This window comes from Pinus tabuliformis, chromosome 9, assembly GCF_031772625.1.
Source record: "Pinus tabuliformis cultivar Carrire ecotype Pingquan chromosome 9, CPIR1, whole genome shotgun sequence".
Taxonomy (NCBI): domain Eukaryota; kingdom Viridiplantae; phylum Streptophyta; class Pinopsida; order Pinales; family Pinaceae; genus Pinus; species Pinus tabuliformis.
Genome location: NC_142307.1, coordinates 543,678,428 through 543,698,096, shown reverse-complemented (window position 1 = coordinate 543,698,096; position 19,669 = coordinate 543,678,428). Strand labels below are relative to the sequence as shown.

Sequence of the window (19,669 nt, the reverse complement as noted above, 5' to 3'; positions counted from 1 at the left end):
GCAATTTTCAACTTCAGATATACCCAGAACATAAGATATAAAGGATAAAACCTGCGTCAGTATTCAGATCTATTCATGATTATACCATATAATGATAATGCATTTTAGTCTTCATGATCCCGGTCCATCAACCTTTATCAACAGCATAGGTGCCTCCTAGGTTCAGATCAAGCATAGCATCACAAACCCATAACCAGCATATTATATCTCACACTTCATCAGATATTCATCACTTGCCCCTATTGGCCTAATGATCTTCTCGTTATATAGGTTTAGGCCTCTCTCAATACCATGGTCCAAAACCACGTAGAACCAATGAACCCAATACCTAGGGTCAACACTTCGGACCAAATACCACGGACCAAAACTTAGTTTTCCAACATGTACGCGCCTTTCCTTCTGTGAACTTGCGTGTGTATGTATACGTGCCTTTTGTTATGCTAACCCACGTGTATACGCACGTTCATCAAGGTTAACCTGTGTATACCTATCTCTGATCATTAATTCTTTGCTCTTGACCTGCTGCACTATGATCTCTCATCTGAGTGAGTTGCCATCAGTGACAACACCTGTTTCATACCTCTGAGTGAATTGCCATCAAGGACAACACCTATATCATAATGCCAACATAATTGAAACACTAGTGTAAACTCCAATTTGATTTTGTTATTTTTTCTGCACTTATTTTGTTTAACTTAAAATTTCTTTTCTGTTTTCATTCTTCAATTTTAGATATCTTATGCTAACATATTGAGTAGTTCAGTATTGAACACTCAATTGATGCATTGTTTGAATGGGAGAATGAACTTTCAAATCATAAAACATCAAGAATTATTAATTTTCCAATTCCAAATGATATTAATCTCTTATCATTTGTTACTTTCCTATTCAAAGCAATGCCAACAAGAGAGTGCATTTTCACAATATGACCCACAATCTAATTCAGTTAATAATCTTCCATTAAATCTATCAAGCTTCCATCCATGTTTCATTGGCCCAATTAAAAGACATTTGGAAAGTTTTAATTCATAGAAGATTTCTAATAATTTAACACGTGCACATAACACTAACAAATCTATGCAAGCCATTGTATCTAAAAGCTCATTTCCACAATCTGGCCTGTCATCTTCTCTTTTGAACCTTTTCCAATCATTAATGAAAACTCACCAAGGTTCCTATGACCCAATTGAAACTCTTCTGAAAGGGACATTTCAAGAGAAGGTAATTGTAAATAGATTGTTTTCTATAAGTAGATTAGCAATTAGTGTACATATCATATTCAAATTTATTTTTTCAACTACATTCTTGTTAGTAATGTTTGATTTGTACATACATGCAGGTATTAGAATGAGAGAATGGTTGCATTGGAAATATGACTATACCTAGTCATGTTTCCTTCCATTCATTTAGTAATAGGAATAGACTAGCAATTGCCCCAAGAGGTGCAAAAAGAGGCCGATAGGTTTTTTAAATTGGAAAATTGATATGAAAATTAGAAAAATGGTATGAGAAATATATAATTTCTAGAGCTCAAACTAAAAACACTAATTTGATATACTTCTAACAAAATACTAAAAATAGAGACTTGGAAACCACCATTTAAATTCAATTAAAATGATTGGATTATATTATTAATTTATATTTTTTTCCTAAAAATTAATTAAAATGTATTTACAATGTATTTTAATTTACATATGAATGAGAAGTGGTGCTATTTTAATTTCATATATAATCCAAATTAAAATACAAAATAATGAAATTTTGTAACAAAGATTAATTCCATATAAATATAAATTCTTAATTAAAATATATACTAGCTATATTTAAAAAAATACACGTCATTCATAAAATTTATAATTTATAATTTAGTAATGCATAAATTCATAAATAACTTAACTATTTATAAAAGAAAAATTCAAATCCAAAGATACTCTCTCCATATATCTAGATATAAATATAAACATTAATTGAACGTGTGTATGATTCTATTATTCAAGATCAAAACCGAGAAATATATCAAAAACCTTAACTTTGATAGGGACAATGTGAGATTGTTTTAATTTTAATTGCTTTATGAGCAGTCGGCCAATGTTTATTCCAAATGATTTTAATTTGAACGAATGAGTATTTATTGTTTTAATTTTAATTGCTTTTATGAGCAGTCGGCCAATGTTTATTCCAATTGGTTTTAATTTGAACGAATGAGTATTTATCTATCTGTGATTTCGGACACATTGTATTTGTCATTCCCTTCACATGTGTTGTATAGTTTTTGAAATTGTGATTAGAAGTATAGAGTTAAAACTCTGAAGAAGTACATTTCTAACTCACAATAGTGTTAACAAAAGTACATTTCAAATTCACAATGGTGTTAACAAAAGTAATTGTCACAGGAATGAAAATTAGAACATAGATTAGCAAAACTAGCATGGTCAAATTTGACATAGTGTTTCAGAAGTCAATTGCTATCATTAGAAAAAAAGCAATAATTTCTTGCTCTTTGGTTCCATGAAGTTCCTAGTAACATTAGCTAAAACCACAAATAATTGACATGCTACCTAGAACTCGAATATGAATTTAACTTTTACCAAATACAACTCGAAGCTCACTGAATACCTTAAAGTGTCACTCTTATAATAAATAAAAAATTCATTTCAATCACTGGTATCCAAATAATGGTTTCCTGAGTATTAATTGAAAACACAAGTGTGTTTTCTGCATAATGCCCTAGCAACTACAATAGAGCCCAACACTAACAAATATTCTATTTCTGAGAAATTTTCATATAATTAATAACTATTTGAAAAAGACTCTTATCTAATTTGAAAAAAATCTTAGATCAAGCTGCTATGTTATGAAATTTTTTAGGAATACCATGTCGACGGTTAAAAAACTGTGGCTTCAAACTAGTGAATTTGTGTTGCCATAACTGTTCTTATCCCGTTTTCCACATTCCCTTTTTCCAGTCAATCTTCTAGGATCTCTTTAATCTGGTTACGACTCCCTAAGAGGTTGTGCTTCTCTGTACTTTGGTGATTGGCAATGATTACCTGAGGACTTTGGATGTATTATGTGATGGATGGCTGAGATTCACTACACTCAATGCCTAGTTTGCTATTGGGCAGTGTTGAAATTTTACACGATATCTCAAAAACTTGAAGTGCAATTCATTTCACAATATTACAAATTTCCTTTAGAGTGTCTTTAAGTACAAACTTCAATTCCCAATGCAAAGGAAAATGCAAGTATCAACTCCTTTGTCCCTTGGTGTGTCTAGCGTGAGGTTCTCATGCCACATTAGACTCTAGCTATCAAATTTATGCTCTAGTGTCAAGGGAAGTTGTTTCTTGGTAATGAGAGGTCGCTTCTTATGCCTAAGGTTGCCCACACAACCTGTCATTGGAGTTGTGTCTACCTCTCCCAGCCAGCCCTTGTCTACATCTCATATATTGCTTGGCCATGACAAAAAAAGGTAAAAAGGGACAAAAGTATTTTCTACTTGAATGGTTGGAATTTATCCACACCCTATTTGAATATGCCAACTTTATTTTGGATTCAAGATTTCTTACAATTGATATAACTCTCTTGGGTTTCATTGAGATCCATTTACATTGTTCCCCCAATTCAAACTCTAGCAAACATTTGTATCATTCTATTTTTGATCACTTTGTGGACATGATAATAGCGACTTGTATAAAATGATTTTGGATGGATTATAAGAATATCAATTTGAAGCCAAAATATGCATTTTTTGAACTCAAGGATGTTGAAAATCGGTGCAACAACCACTATAACATTAAGTATTTTCATTTTCCAAAATATCAAACAATAACCCATTTCCACCTTTCATGCAATTCTCTATATGGAAGGGTATAAATGTAGAATCATATGATTGGAAACTTCATTTCCATATTTGGTGTAGCTAATTAATTAACATTTATAATGAAATTCAGAAAAAGGTACAAAAATTACTATATATAGTAAATTATTTTCACTTTCCAAATATCAAACATATCAGAATACTCTATACTAATGAATAGAATATTTATGCAATAAACCTATTAAATTGTGATTATAATCAATAGAATATTCTTGCAAAATATTTATAAAATTACAATTACAATGTTAAGATATTTTATATGTTGCGATTCTTCTAGAATTTATGCCTTACGCGTTTCCTTTGCAACATTTGGTGCAATTGCTAGTATAAATAATATTATTAAGAACCAACATAGATCCATCTCAACTAAGGATCCAAGAAATGAGACCAAACAAAATGACTAGCAATAATAGAGGAAAGATAGTGCACGATTCTTTTAAGTTTTTTATTATTGTATTTTCTTTGACATGATTGACCCAAAATATATGTTTAATATTTTACGACCAATTCAATTTTTTTTAGACCCTTTATTAAACGAGATACAATGGGATTAAATTAAAGAGGGGGGGGGTGGAGAGAGCGAGAGAGAGAGAGAGAGAAAGAGAGAGTGTGTGTGACGGGAGGAGAGAGAGGGAGAGAGGGAAAGGAAAAGACAGAGGAGGGGAGGGAGAGAAGGAGAGAGGGAGAGAGAGAAGGAGATATGAATTTGGAGGGGGAGCGAGAGGGAGGAAAGAACAAAGACATAAAGAGATAGAGTTGGAGAGAGAGAGAGAGAGGGAGTGACAAGGGAGAGATGGAGAGAGAGTGAGGGAGAGAGGGTTGGAGGGAAGATAGAGAAAAGGAGTGGAGAGGGATAGGGAGAGAATGGGAAGAGAGAGAGAGACACATGAATGGACAGGAGAGAGAGAAGAAGAGAGGGAGGGAGATAGTGATAGATTTGAAGGGAATAAAGAGAGAGAGAGATTGGGGGTGAGAGACAAAGGGAGAGAAAGGAAGAGAGAGGACTCAAGGGAGAGAAGGAGAGAAAGGGGGAAGAAAGAAGAAAGACATATAGTGAGAAAGGTGGAGAGAGAGGAGTGACAAGGGAGAGATGGAGAGAGAGTGAGGGAGAGAGGAGAGCGGGAAGGAAGAGATAGAGGGAGAGAAGGGGAAGAGGGAGAGACGGAGAGGAAGAGGAAATGATATATATATATATATATATATATATATATATATATATATATATATATGTAGATATATATACATATATATACATATATATATACATATATATATACATATATATATATATATATATATATATATATATATATATGGAGAGAGTGTGTATGTTTGGGGGGTGAGATAGAGATAGAATAAGAAAGAGACACATATATATAGATATTATATATTATTATATAACCAACCTGGATCCATCTTAACCCAGATCTATAAGCACCAAGAGGGATCAAATCTTCTGAGGTGCAAACCTTTCTTCAAGTTTTGCACTAAAAAAAGGTTTACACCTCAATTTGATCCCTCCCAACGCTTGATAGATCCAGGGTTAAAATGGATCTTGACTGCTATTATATATATCAAATTACATTACATTATAACATACAAATATAACAAAATAATATTAATTTCAATTATTTTACATATGTCATGAGCACAAGGAATATCCATAATATTACATATTTTTTTATTATTAATAAATTATAATTATATATATATAAATTTATATATTCAAAAAATACAAATATATATAATTTAATTATTTATATTTAAATTTTGGAGATGTAATTTTGTTGGGAGTACTATTTTTTAAATTATATATATATATATATATATATATATTTAAAATTATTTACATTTAAATTTTGGAGATGTAATTTTACTAGGAGTATTATTTTTTTATTATTTACCATGTATTTTTAAATATAAAGAGATTTAATGTTTTGAAATATTTTTGGGTATTGAAATTGTGTAGGTTAGAAATTTGTAATTTGGTATTAAATTTCAAATAAAATTAACCTGAAAATATATTCTAAGAAGAATGAAAACATAAAGGAGTTAGATTAAGTATACATTGAAGCTATATTAATGATATTTTTGATTTTGAATGGAAGAATGATTTGCTCACCAAGGGGACAGTGTCTAGTCTAATGTAATGTTGGATGGTAGAACAATTTTCCCACTAGTGAGATATTGTTACCAAGATTATTAGGTTGGATCTAGTTATAATGTTGAACAGAAGAATGATATGCCCATGAGTGAGACGCTGTCACTAAGATTATGTAAAACTCTATCTAGCCATAACGCCTTGTAAAACAATAGTTATCTCTACAGATAACTTTTACCCTAACCTCTCCCCTAATTAATAACTCAATGGAGACTAAACCCCACACAAACCAACTAAACTTATAATAACTCAATTGTTAAACCAACAATGAGGACAACCATCATTGACTACTATCCGCAAATGCATCATCATACTACTTGGAATTACTCCATCAATAATTGTAACAGGCAGGGTTTCACTCCTACCAGATACCTTTAAACCTTGAGCAATTAACATGTTTCCTTACAATTTTAAAACATATTCCAAATTTTCCTAATATTTAAACATACCGGTAACTACTCTAATAATATAATTATACATTTCTAATAATATAATTATACATTTTTAACAATGTAAATACAAGAAATTTTATGTCTAAACAAGTTACAATTTGCATCAATAAAATTCACGCCATCCTACAAAATTGTGACCTTATAGATAAAGCATCAAGATTCTCTACGTACAGTAAATTATACTCCCGTTTAGGCGGTACATAAAGTTATTAAAATATTACTTAAAGCCTATCGGTCCAGGGGATTTTTGGTACCACCAAATGTCAAGGTACTAGCATACCCAGCTTTCGGGAAAATGCTATTTCCACCTCTATTACATATTAAATGAGGCCTGACATGTGAGGTGGATACCGATATATAACGCCGCCGTTTTTTTCTTTTCCTCCAGCCACGAAGGCGGGCGTTATATATCGGTATCCCCTCACATGTCAGGCCTCATTTAATATGTAATAGAGGTGGAAATAGCATTTTCCTTTCGGGAAAATGCTATTTCCACCTCTATTACATATTAAATGAGGCCTGACATGTGAGGTGGATACCGATATATAACGCCGCCGTTTTTTTCTTTTCCTCCAGCCACGAAGGCGGGCGTTATATATCGGTATCCCCTCACATGTCAGGGCTCATTTAATATGTAATAGAGGTGGAAATAGCATTTTCCCAGCTTTCGGGCAAGGTGGCCGTGAAAACGTTATGCTAACTATTCTTAAATCCACGCCTAGTGTGTGACCGAAATATGTGTATGAGTTCACATGTATTCAATGTGACCTGACAAATGCATTCATATCTTTCCAATTACCAATGAAGCCATCTAACTTTCTGTCAAATTACACAGACTAACTGTTCTTAAATCCACGCCTAGGGTATTCAATGTGACCTGACAAATGCATTCATATCTTTCCAATTACCAATGAAGCCATCCAACTTTCTGTCAAATTACAGAGACCTAACTGTTCTTAAATCCACGCCTAGGGTATGACTGACAAATGCATTCCGCGTGACTTGACAAATGCATTCCCTGTGTTCTGTTAAAATACCAAATTACACAGACCTCTCAGCTCGACTGGTATCATTGAAGAATACAGAGGCTGTCTATAATAGAAATACAGTTTTTCCAAAATTAATGTCCATGTGTTCCTCTAATTTCGTGAATTCATATGGGTCGTAATTCCTCCAGTTTTGTTAAACCCCAGTAAATTTATCACGGTTGGGAGAAATTATATTAGGATATTGGGAGCCCGCATTAACCCTAGCTTCTCTGTTCCACACTCTTTTCTCCTTTTTTCTCTCGACCTCATTTCTGCATTTCGATCCCTTTGCCCTGCTGCGGAAATGTTCAAAAACAGGTTACAAGAGTACGCCCAGAAGACTTCTTTGCCTTTGCCAGTTTACACGACCGTAAATGAAGGCCAAGACCATCTTCCTGAGTTCAAGTGCAGTGTGACAGTGAACGGCGCACGATATGATTCGCCTCCAGGATTCAAATATAAGAAGGAAGCAGAGAACGCCGCTGCGCAGGTAGCGGTTGAAGATTTGCATAAGCTGGGGTTGGATATCCACTTTAAAGTAAGATTGACTTCCACCCAAATGCCCAAAATGTTTTCTAGGGCCATGGAATATGCTGTATCTGATTTATGCGATTTCCTTCTATTTTTCTCCGAAAACACTGCGACAGAAGTTTGAGACTGTATCCAGCTTGTTGCTGTGTAGTATATTAACGAATATGTCTTAAATCATTACCCAGTAACCCAAAAAATGTTTCTGTTCTGTTCTGTTCTGGGCCTCTGGCAAATTCTCTGTTTTAGTAGAATTAAATTCTGAACATTTTCCTCTGCCAAAGTATGGATATGGCTTGTTTTATATTATACTGCTCAGTACTCTTTCGGCAGAGTATGTACCATAATGATATCTGAATATCTTTATTTATGCATTTGCCGCAATGATAACTGAACATTTTCCTCTGCCATTTTGTGGGAGCATGGAGATGGCTTCTTGTTATATATTATACTGCTCGGTACTCATTCGGCACAGCATGTGCCACAATGATATCTGAACATCCTTATTTATGCACGTGCCGCAATGATATCTGAACATTTTCCTCTGCCATTTTGTGGAAGAATGGAGATGGCTTCTTGTTATATATTATACTGTTCAGTACTCGTTTGGCGCAGTATGTGCCACAATGATATCTGAACATCCTTAACTATGCATGTGCCGCAATGATATCTGGACGTTTTCCTCTGCCATTTTGTGGAAGCACGGAGATGGCTTCTTGTTATATATTATACTGTTCAGTACTCCTTCGGTACAGCATGTGCCAAAATGATATATGAACATCCTTATTTATGATGCATGTGCCACAATGATAGCTGAAAATCCTTATTTATGGGCCACAATGATATCTGAACATGCCATGTCACTTTGTGGAAGCATGGAGATAGCTTCTTGTTATATATTATACTGTTTTTCTCTCCGAGTCAGTATGAGGTGGTCTTCTCATAGAATGGAAACTTTAGATGCATATATAAGCACCTGGGTCCTAGTTGATCCAGAACATGTCATAATGAGCTAGATGTAATGAGTTCCATTTGATGGTCAAGTGGTGAACAAGTCTTAGCATGCATCCTCGAACACTCGAGACCTTTGTCAATCTGGTAAAGAGTTTGTTCATTCATTACCAAACCTAATGAGTTTGAATATGTTGGAGGGTTGTAAATTTGTCTGTGTTATTTTTGATGACCAAGCAGGAGACAAGACTACTCAAGAACGTGCTCAGCGAGGTTGCTGTAAAAAAGAACATTCCACTTCCTACTTATCAATTTACAAAGGAAGGAATCGCACACTGCCCAACTTTTACAGCAACTGTAGAGATTAACGGGGAGTCGTACACCGGAGCTCCTGGAAACAATAAGAAGGAGGCCGCAAGAAACGCTGCATATGAAGCAATCCGATCAATTCGCACCCAAGATTGTGAGTTGCTGTAGATAGAAAACAAATTATTTGCATTCTCCTTAGTTATCTCTATGTAATTTGTAATATTGTTAGTTTCCTTCTCTCCATTGTGCTATTTAGATTTGTTGATCCATTAGATTCTCTTTTCAGGCAATTCTTTTCCACAGATTGAACTTCATGATGAAACCAAACAAAACAATGATTCTAAGCAGGAATTCAAGGTCACCAATGCTGTATCAAAGCTACCTACTGATAACAGTACATCTAATAATCAACTATTGGTAGGAACGGGTTCTCATTCAGCTGAAAATACAGAAAAGTTGAATGTTAAGGATGTTCCTACTGTTCCAGAAAAGATAAATGTGGAGAACCCCATGTGAAGTTGGAGGGGCTTCAGAAAAATCAATGGTGAAGGATTCGGGTGAAGTTGAAAATGGTAAGCCAAGTATAAATGATGCAAAGAAAAGCCTCAACAGGATCCTATACTGGTCGAACAACATGGATTGAAAGAGGAAATGACAGACCTCATTCAAAATAAGGAACATGGATTTAAGCAGCTTGAAGGGATGCAACAAGGCAGTCAAGAGGTTGTTTTAACAGAATCGATTGTCAAGAGGATTAGAAGTGAACATGAGGATGCTGAACATATGTCTGAGAGAAAGAAAAAACTTAAAAAGAAGAACAAGGCCAAAGTGAGGAAGAGCGATGGCACAGCTTGACGCAGCCAAGAGAGTTCATTTTCAGTCTGCCTGGCATTGGTACGTGACAATACAAAATTTATTCATATTTTACAAATCTCTGATTTTATTTTAACTCTTGTTATATTTCCTTAGATTGGATTTTATAACTCATAAGTCTGTTGGCCTGCTCTCATAATTGAAAGAATAAAGTAAAACAACTTTTACATTATGTCAATGGCCTTTATGTTTTAAAATTTTGAAAATATCTAGGAGATGTTTCCTAGTAGTTTTACATATACGTTTTCATGTTGAAAACCTTTCTGATTCCTTGTTTGTCACATGCAATTTATTTTGGAATTTGAAAGCTGCAATCACAATAAACATGCTGAAAGATTTTCAAAAATAAGCACAAATGACTACAAGTGAAACTTTGGCCAAAATAACCAAATCTGAAAAATCAACAAGAAGCTCAAACTAAGCCGAGTGTAAGTTGTAAATTGTTACAATGAGGTTTCTAATTCATTGAGGCTATTTCCCTGAGTTTTATTTTTTAATCTTTCACTAAGAACACAACTTATACACATGGGATACAAAACTTTATCACTTCCCTTTTGGCACACATGTTGAGGCAATGAACAAAAAAACCAATTCTCCCTAGCTTCAATTTAGCCTTGTTCACATGTGCCAACCTTATCCATGCTTATGCTTATCCTTTGGCACGAGATTTGAGGAGGTTGTTGAACATTAGGTTGACTGGATGGCACCTTAGGGTTTTGACCCTCCATCTCATCCACCATATCCACTCATGCATACATACCTAGGTGGTGCGTTCCACTATGAGGACATACTCCTTGCATAACCTTGTTCACACCTTACACATTTGAATTGAGTATTGATGGTTTGACTTGGTCAAAGGAGGTCCACTTGCGTATATTTTGAGGAGAGATCATGATTTTGATGTGGACCCATTTCCACAAGTACCTAGAGCACATGGTTTTGACCCTCCATCTCATCCACCATATCCACTCATGCATACATGCCTAGGTGGTGCGTTCCACTATGAGGACATACCCGGCAGTGTATGTCCCAGAGATCCGATTTTCATTTTAGAAAGTGCCTACCCCATTGACTAGGCAATTTCTATTATGTTATTGAGGTATTTATTTCTTGGAACACCCTGCACAAGAACTTGCTTTCTGAAGGAAGGAAGAGTTCTTGACTAGGTTTTACCCTACGCAGGGGTTTTGCCCTGGCTGCGTGCCTATATCTCGTGTCCTCTTCTATTTATTGATTGACATTAGTCTTGATGATAAGAATAAGATAAATTGAAAGAAGAAAAACTAATAATGAAACATCACAAGATAATGTCATAATACGAGAAATCAATTAACTTGCCACCCAATTGGATTTCTCAACATGTTATCAGAGCTATGGTGGAAGAAGGTTGAAGATCACCTTATTGGCAAGAAGGAAATACAATTACTCCCTGACCTATACATTGAAGACAACTAAAGGAAAACACTAACTCTTGAGGTCCGATCTCCCGATTCAAGAAGGCACAGAAAAGGTCCGAAGAAAGTACAAGAATATAATCATTACTACAAGGTTCAACCACCTCAAAACCAATGGAGACATGATCACTGTGATAAAGGATAAAGAATCGAAGAACATATCGAAGAAAGAAAGGAGTCATTAAAATATCAAAGAAGCAATTTGCATTAGTAGAAATCCTTTAGAACCTGTAGCAACTTCTCCATTATTATCATAGAAGGATACAAAGGTCATGATGGCAGCAATATGGATATTGTTCCTCAGTTTATGAAATAAATGTTGAGAAATCAATGCTAGTAGAGTTACGATTAGATTTCTCTTTCTTGATAACTACTAGTGAATTATGTTGGCTTCTTTTACTTCTTTGTTATATTTATCTTTCATCAAGCAATTATTGTTGTTTTGACTAAAGTTGACTTTCTGGTTAGGGCTGAAGTTTGACTGCAGAATTTGACAGGTTGATTTGACTTTGTATTGGGCTAGTCTATTTGACTTTTTTACTCTCTCTTTGCTGAACTATTGAATAATAATAAGAAGATTTGATCAAAGGGTTTTCCCCAAATTGGGGTTTGGCATCTGCTAAATCTGGTGTCCTCTTGTCTTGGCTGGTCTTCTGCATTTGTTTTATGTTCTATCTGCATTTACTGTCAATGTGATTGCTACTGGAAATAATTGGAAATCGTTATTGGGCTGCTAAGCATAGAATATACTATTGTTATCTAAAATTAACATATATATAACATTTAGACTATAGCAACGGAAATAGGAGTTTTACCTTGTACTGCATGCCTTGGGAATGATTCTTTTCTTGCTGGTTTGCCTGCAAAAGCTAGAAATATTCATTTCAAAATAGGCTTTGAGAGAAACAATGGATTTGAACTCGAAATGAACTATTTTAGAGAAAGGTGGGGTTCATCTTGTCGTATTGCTTGAGAAGAATTTTTGTCGTCGTTTTTGTTTAAGGATACACTCCAAATTCTGTTTTTTCTTTATATCAACTTCTAGATTTTGATTCTGTAATGTCTGTGAGATGGACAATGTATTAGGCCTAAAATGAGCCTCATGCAGCAGTTGAGAGCATAATTTGCTTTGCAGGGTAGGTTAGTTACATACAGGGAGAATGCAGTGATGCAATTTTCATTTGAACCAGACTTATGGGGTGTATGATATTGATGTATGAGATTCTTAGAGATTTCACGTGTTGGCTTTCTCGCACTCTTAAATTGCAATTCTTTTCTCAGTGATTCGAGTCCCGTTCTATTCATGGTTTTTGGATGCCCTATCTTAATCCATTAGTTTTGCATGGTACTGGAAGAGTTGATCATGAAATAACCTCTGTTATTGGTTGTTGGGTTTATTGTCTTATTAATGTATGAGATTCTTAGAGGTTTCACGTGTTGGCTTTCTCGCACTCTTAAATTGCAATTCTATTATCAGTGATTCGAATCCCATTCTATTCATGGTTTTTGGATGCTCTCTAATGCTATGGTACTGGAAGAGTTGATCATGAAATAACCTCTGTTATTGGTGGTTGGTTTTATTGTCTTATTATGTTGACTTCATTCACTGACAATTTGATCCTTGTGGTGATGACATCTTTTCAGGTTTGTTCTCTTGCTGATGATCGGACAAGCAAGGTCTTGGTTTCAACTACGCACTTGGGCATCTGTCACAATTTTGTTGTTGTCTTAGTTTCAATCAACTAGGCACTTTGGCAGCGGCATCTTGTCACAATTTTGTTGTCCTTGTTATGCTGATGGCATTGACGACTTTACCCAATCATGTAAATAAATAACTGATCTGTTAGAATGTCTCAGGAGGCCCACCTACGGAAAGATGGACATTTTTGCAGATGTTGATTATGTTTTTCTGCATTGTGTATACAAACACGTGTCTATATATATAGGAATGCTTATTTTACTGAGTAAACTTCATTGGATTCAAAACTTCAGCCGTTGGTCCTATAGAAGAGATTCTGTATCTTAATTATCCATCGTAACATAATCTCTGGATGGTTAATGTTTTCGTTTCACATTCTGCTAAGAGGTTTTTTTGTCACACTGAACATTGGAAGTGTGCATGTTGCTTTTATTTGTGTGACTGAATTGCCTTAGGAGAAATTGTTGACAACCATGTATAAATATACATACCAAATGGTAAGTGAAATATGGATAAAATATCTAAAAATATAAATTCTGAGTTGTCTTTATTGATATTTTTTGGAATCTTAATGGGTAACCCCTGCACAATCGAAGTGTTCTAGGGATTTTTAAAGGTGTTGAATCCATATATGAAAAAACCAGTTTAAATAACACATCAAGATTTTACCTCCAAATTTTCTGCCGGATTCGGGCACCGGAAAGTCCAAAAAGTCACACTAAAGACAACTCCTATATAATATTCAAATATGTAAAATGATCTTGTAAATTTAACAATTTTGTGACATTCCTAAAATATTGTTTCCATGCATTTAAATGTTGAAAAATTAAGTAGAGAAATCATATTTGTAGTATTTTGGATGTATAACTTCTACCGATTCATCTCTCACTAGGGGTACAACAATAATGATAGGTAATAGACTTATTTCAACCGTGTGAATGCTTTTTTTGGAATTGAAAAATTCTTTTAGAGTAGCTTTGCGTAGAGTCTTGTTTTCAGATTGTAGATAAGAGGGAAACTTTCTTGTTTTCAGATTGTAGATAAGAGGGAAACTTGCAACTAACGATTCAGGGACGTATGACTTTCAAATGGCATTGATTCTTTGTATATATCTATGTATGTACTTAATTAAGTTTTACAAGTTATACATTTAAATTTTTTAATGATGTTTTTGTGTATCTGTTTGCACTGTTTGAATTGAATGGATTTCTGTTTGAATTGAATGGATTTCGTATTTACTAATTTTGAATGTGTTTATGAAAAATTGACAAATCGTTGGATTTGAGTATTTTTCAAAAAGAATAAACAGTGTGATCTCACCACAAATATCTTTTTCTTTTCCTTGTTTGGCATATGTGGACAAATATTTCTTATTTCTTTGTTGAACTTAAGTTTTCTATTTTTCGAAGGGAATGAATAAGTTTTCTATTTTTTCAAAGGAATATAAAGATTGCAATTTTGCTACAGATTTTTCTAACAGAACTTGAATGAGCCTTTTCTAAAAAGAAAGAAATGATTGTGATCTTGTTAAAAAATTCTTTCAACTGGTTTGACATCTGTGTATAAATATTTCCTTTATTAAGTTTGAATATAGTTTATCTTTTTAAATATTTCAAATTTTTTTATGAAAAATAAAGTTCTATGACTATGATTTTTTTCGTCCTTGTGTAGGCACATCTTCAAGCACATAATGTCTCATTGAATACATTATATATATTTTTTTATTGCAACAAATGTTGGCTTGTTGGTTCAATAAAAAGGTGTTGTTATTACTCTGTTTATATTTATCTAATGTTTCTGAACAATAGATGGGAGCAGGGACAAGAAGCAAAATAGTTTAAGAATATTTGATTTAAAAAATTAGATAAAAAATAAGTTTAAATGTATAATATATGATAAACATATAAATGTATAATATATGAATAACAGGATGATTACATTAATTAGTAGCCTTAGCATTTTATAGGTGTTAAGGCCATATTTTATGTAATGCTATGTCTTTGTGTAATGTAACTTCTCATAATTATATCAACATTCTAATTTTTATTGTATAGGCATATATATTATGAACCTTGTTTATTTTTTGTTTTTTTAATACTACATAAAATATAATTCTTTTCTGGAAATGTTTTGTCCTCAAACAATCTTGGGTGATTTTGTTTTTCATTCTGGAGTCATTTTGATCATGGGCTTGTGCTTGAATACTTTCATTTGAATTTCATAAATTGTTTGAGAAATTTGTGGAATAGGTTTTTATTTGCATTATCATTTTGTTTCTAACACCATGTTAATCTGATCAAGTGGTAGAGCACAACATTTAGTTTGTAATTCTAGGCTTCATATTTATATGTAAACTTTATAGCACCACCTTATTCCTTTGATTTGTTGATCACTAGCAACCATAACAATGGGATTTTTCATAGACTAGGTAAAAAGATCTAATTGTTTTGTGAGACTAATATTCACAAAAGTGTGTTTATTTCCAAAAGTTTTGAAAATAGTGATGCCTTTATTCTTTATTCTTCCCTTTCGTTTCAATATCATTTGTTCCATTTTTTCTTAGAATTGTTGCAAGTGGTATTGTGGGGTTCTTGTTGTGAATGCTTTAGCTATATCCATGGTTCCTTAAGTGATATATGTATCTTACTATAGATGGTTTCTCTTTTTCATTTTGTCATATAACTTTATTACAATTTCTCATGTTTTTTTTCTTGTTCTTTCTGTAAATATCTTTTATGATTTTTCATCTTCGTCAAAGTTTAACATGTCTACTTCATTGGATACCTCTACGTTCCTTTCATTTATAATTTTGCAATGATATAATTGATTGGACCTAAAATGTAATTCTTATCCCATCTATAATAATTGTTTTCCTTCTCTTTCTTTTCATTGGAGTTGCTAATGGAGGTGTATGATTCTCTTTCAATTTCAAATTTATGCGACTTGCAATTGTTTTTGTGTTTGGTGATCACTTGTTTCTACAATATTTGAATTTGTCCTCCCTTCATTGTTAGAGTTCCAAACTATAATTATTGTTCAACTTTGATGGGGTGGAAGTTTTTGTTAATTTTCAATATTTTTTTACATATTTATTGATAATAATAGGTAGATACTATATTAATCAAAGTTTGTGGTAAATGTATGTGACAAAATTACAAAAAGGAACTTTCTAACACTGTTAATTTGTCAAAACAGAGGGCACTAGTTTATAGCTTACATCAAGAACTATTAGATAGGAAATCAATGTTTCACAAAAAAAACCTTATAGTTTAAATGCTATAGTATATAACAAGGCTTTGATAGATTTTACAATACATCAAAGTCAACTTGCTTCATGTAGATTATCCATGATCTCAACTAATACTTGATTAGGCTTAGGGGCTTGCCCATTTAAATTTGGGAACTAAATGGTGGATTGTTTTATATTTTCCAGTCCAAAATTTGTTGTTAGAGCTAAATTATGATACTCTAATGTTCCAAGGAAAGAATCGAATTTGTGTTTGAGAAGATCACATTTTTCTTCTATGATTTGCTATCGTTGAATTAGGGTTTACATGGTTGTCTCCATCTAAGCTACTATATTGACATCCTCAACTTCAAGTTGCCTAACCCAACGTTGCAAAACATCCATTGTTTCCTCATTGTTAGAGAAACATCCACATCTAAATTTCATAACTAGCCATTGAAGAAATTGTGATGAGAGGATCACACTTTGATAGAGGAAGATCTAAAGCAATTGTAAGGTGAAGAATATGTCGAATAAAGGGAAGGTGTGGAATTGGAATATCAATATGCACTAGGGTTTACATGGTTGTCTCCATCTAAGCTACTACATTGACATCCTCAACTTCAAGTTGCCTAACCCAACGTTGCAAAACATCCATTGTTTCCTCATTGTTAGAGAAACATCCACATCTAAATTTCATAACTAGCCATTGAAGAAATTGTGATGAGAGGATCACACTTTGATAGAGGAAGATCCAAAGCAATTGTAAGGCGAAGAATATGTCGAATAAAGGGAAGGTGTGGAATTGGAATATCAATATGCACGTAATATGATCTGAAGGTTTTCTCAAATCTGAACTATTGATATTGTTCGATCGTCCCCGTGGCATCATTATCATCCACAGTTACAACCCTCATTGTATAATGATGAAGCATTTGCATGGAGAGATCCATCACTCAAAGAGAAATCCCACCATGAGACTAATTTTTTATTTATGGAAATGGCATAAATTGGACGGTGAAGTATGCCATAAAGTAATGCAAGAGTACTTGTGTTAATTACTTATTTCAATAAACTTGAACATGAGCCACATGCTTATCAATTAAATGTGTAATGAACATGGTGTGGAACATTATGATATTGATTGGTAACATAACTTGGAGCTAATAATAATTTCACTTTGTTTTCCTTGCGATTTGTTTGTTGGCAAAAAAATCTGCTTGCACATTGTTGCCTCTTTAACACATGATAATATTTAATAGTGGGTATATAACTCAATATGTATAGAGTTTGTTTGAAGATTGAACCTAATTTAGAGCCTTGAGAAGTGCTTTCTTGTATATGCTTGATGGTACTTTTAAAACACTCAAATAAATATTTTTTTCGAATGCTTATGGTGTTGGCTAGATCTTTTTTCCTATGGGACAACATAAGCTTTGGCCCGAATATTGAAGGAAAGGCCTAAACTCCATGCATAGGTTAACTCCATAGTTCCCTCAGGGTTAGTGAAAACCCCTCCCACATCTACCGCCTCAACATTTCATTTTGATGCCTTGTCAAAGCACAAAATATACACATTTTGGAATTTCATCCATTGTTGAACTTTAGGTTACTTGAAGCAATGTTAGTTAGAATTGTAACTAGATGGACTATATTGCCCCAAATGTGTTCTTTTATGCAAGGTTATATTGAATTGTTTATGCTATATCTCTTTCAATTCATCTAGTTTTTGAGGGTGGAGAACTTGAGTAGATGAAGGTTGAAGTGTTTAGCCAAGTGAGCTTTTGCCTTGACAACAACTAACTTAGGGGACACTCATTCATTTTGAAAGAGTGTTCAATTTCAAGTTAAACAAACCTCCAAACACAAACTTTGATAGGGCTAGCCACACTCTCTTAAAATGAGATTTGTCATGGAAAGACCCCATGGAAACTTTGCCAACTATCAAACAAGTGAGACCATGATGAAGGTCACCAAACTCTTATGGCTAATCCCTTGCACAACATAATTCCATACCTGATAAATTCACATTTTAGAGAGAGATGCACAAAGTCTTTGTAGGAGGAACAACACAAAATGCACTTGGAAGGGCCATGAATGTCTTGCTTATATAAGTTTTCAGTTGCACAACTCTTATGATCTACAAATATCTAACAAAAAATGTGTTTAGGAACACTCTCGAGATTACATATTTCAGACCCTAGTCTATATTTATGGGGAAATGTGGAATGATAGAGTTGACACTCATTGTCATGTTTCACTGTGTAATTGTGACTTCTTGATCCTCAATAGTGTGGTTCAAATAGGAGCCTTGGTGCATTTCCTTTTAAATGTAGGACTAAATATTGAATATAAATTGATAATTGCATTGGAGTTGCCCCAAAGTCCCAATTTTTCCAAACATTCAAAGATCTTGACTAGGATGATATAAAAAGTAGACGTTTTTCCTTGTCTATCTACCCTCGATTTAGATGGATGAGGTTTTAATCAGGAAGTAATGATTTCTCCCCCATAACACTATCATGTCAAATATAGATTCCTTTCCCATTACATGTTATCCAAGTCCATTGATTTTGGATTAAGTTAATGGCTATGCTAAGAGCTTCCAAATTTTTGAGCCTCCTCGCACTAATGGAATTGATCTAGACATTGAAGTCATCTTCCTCAAGGCATATTTTGTAAATGAATCTCTTCCACTAATCATATTTCATAGTGAAATGTCTCCTTAACAGTTTGGCATTGAACGTTACATTCACCAATGTAAGTCTTAAGACCCTAAACCTCCAAGGGCCTTTGGGGTACAAATTATTGCCTGACTAACTAAATGAACAATTTTTTGTAAGATTTTCCTCCTTGCCACATAAACCTCCTAAGATCCCGAGCAATATATTGCTTTACACAAATTTGGGATAACAAAGCAGAGAACTAAAAGCTCAGAGGAGTTGATAGAATTGATTTGATCAAGGTAAGGAAACCAAATGGATTCAACCATTGTGCTCCCCATTAATTAAAGTTGGATTTTTTTTTTATGAGAATATGTTGCCATGATGATAACAAGGAGGACTATAAACAAAGAGGGATGCCTAGATACTTGAAAGAGCACCAACC

General features: G+C 33.8%; 1 protein-coding gene across 1 annotated transcript; it reads left to right on the top strand.

Moving 5' to 3' along the window:
• Nucleotides 1-7,158: 7,158 nt before the first annotated feature.
• LOC149149667 (double-stranded RNA-binding protein 6-like) lies at nt 7,159-13,741 on the top strand. Its single transcript, XM_089439003.1, has 4 exons — nt 7,159-8,059; nt 9,241-9,463; nt 9,596-10,203; nt 13,281-13,741. Exons 1-3 carry the CDS (start codon nt 7,826-7,828, stop codon nt 9,823-9,825), a joined length of 687 nt encoding a protein of 228 aa, XP_089295129.1. The 5' UTR covers nt 7,159-7,825; the 3' UTR covers nt 9,826-10,203; nt 13,281-13,741.
• The last annotated feature ends 5,928 nt before the right edge of the window (nt 13,742-19,669 follow it).

Coding starts and splice junctions, on each gene's coding strand:
- LOC149149667 (XM_089439003.1), top strand. CDS start 7,826: ATGTTCAAAAACAGGTTACAAGAGTACGCCCAGAAGACTTCTTTGCCT. Junction 8,060..9,240: donor GGTTGGATATCCACTTTAAA/GTAAGATTGACT, acceptor ATGACCAAGCAG/GAGACAAGACTACTCAAGAA. Junction 9,464..9,595: donor ATCAATTCGCACCCAAGATT/GTGAGTTGCTGT, acceptor TTCTCTTTTCAG/GCAATTCTTTTCCACAGATT.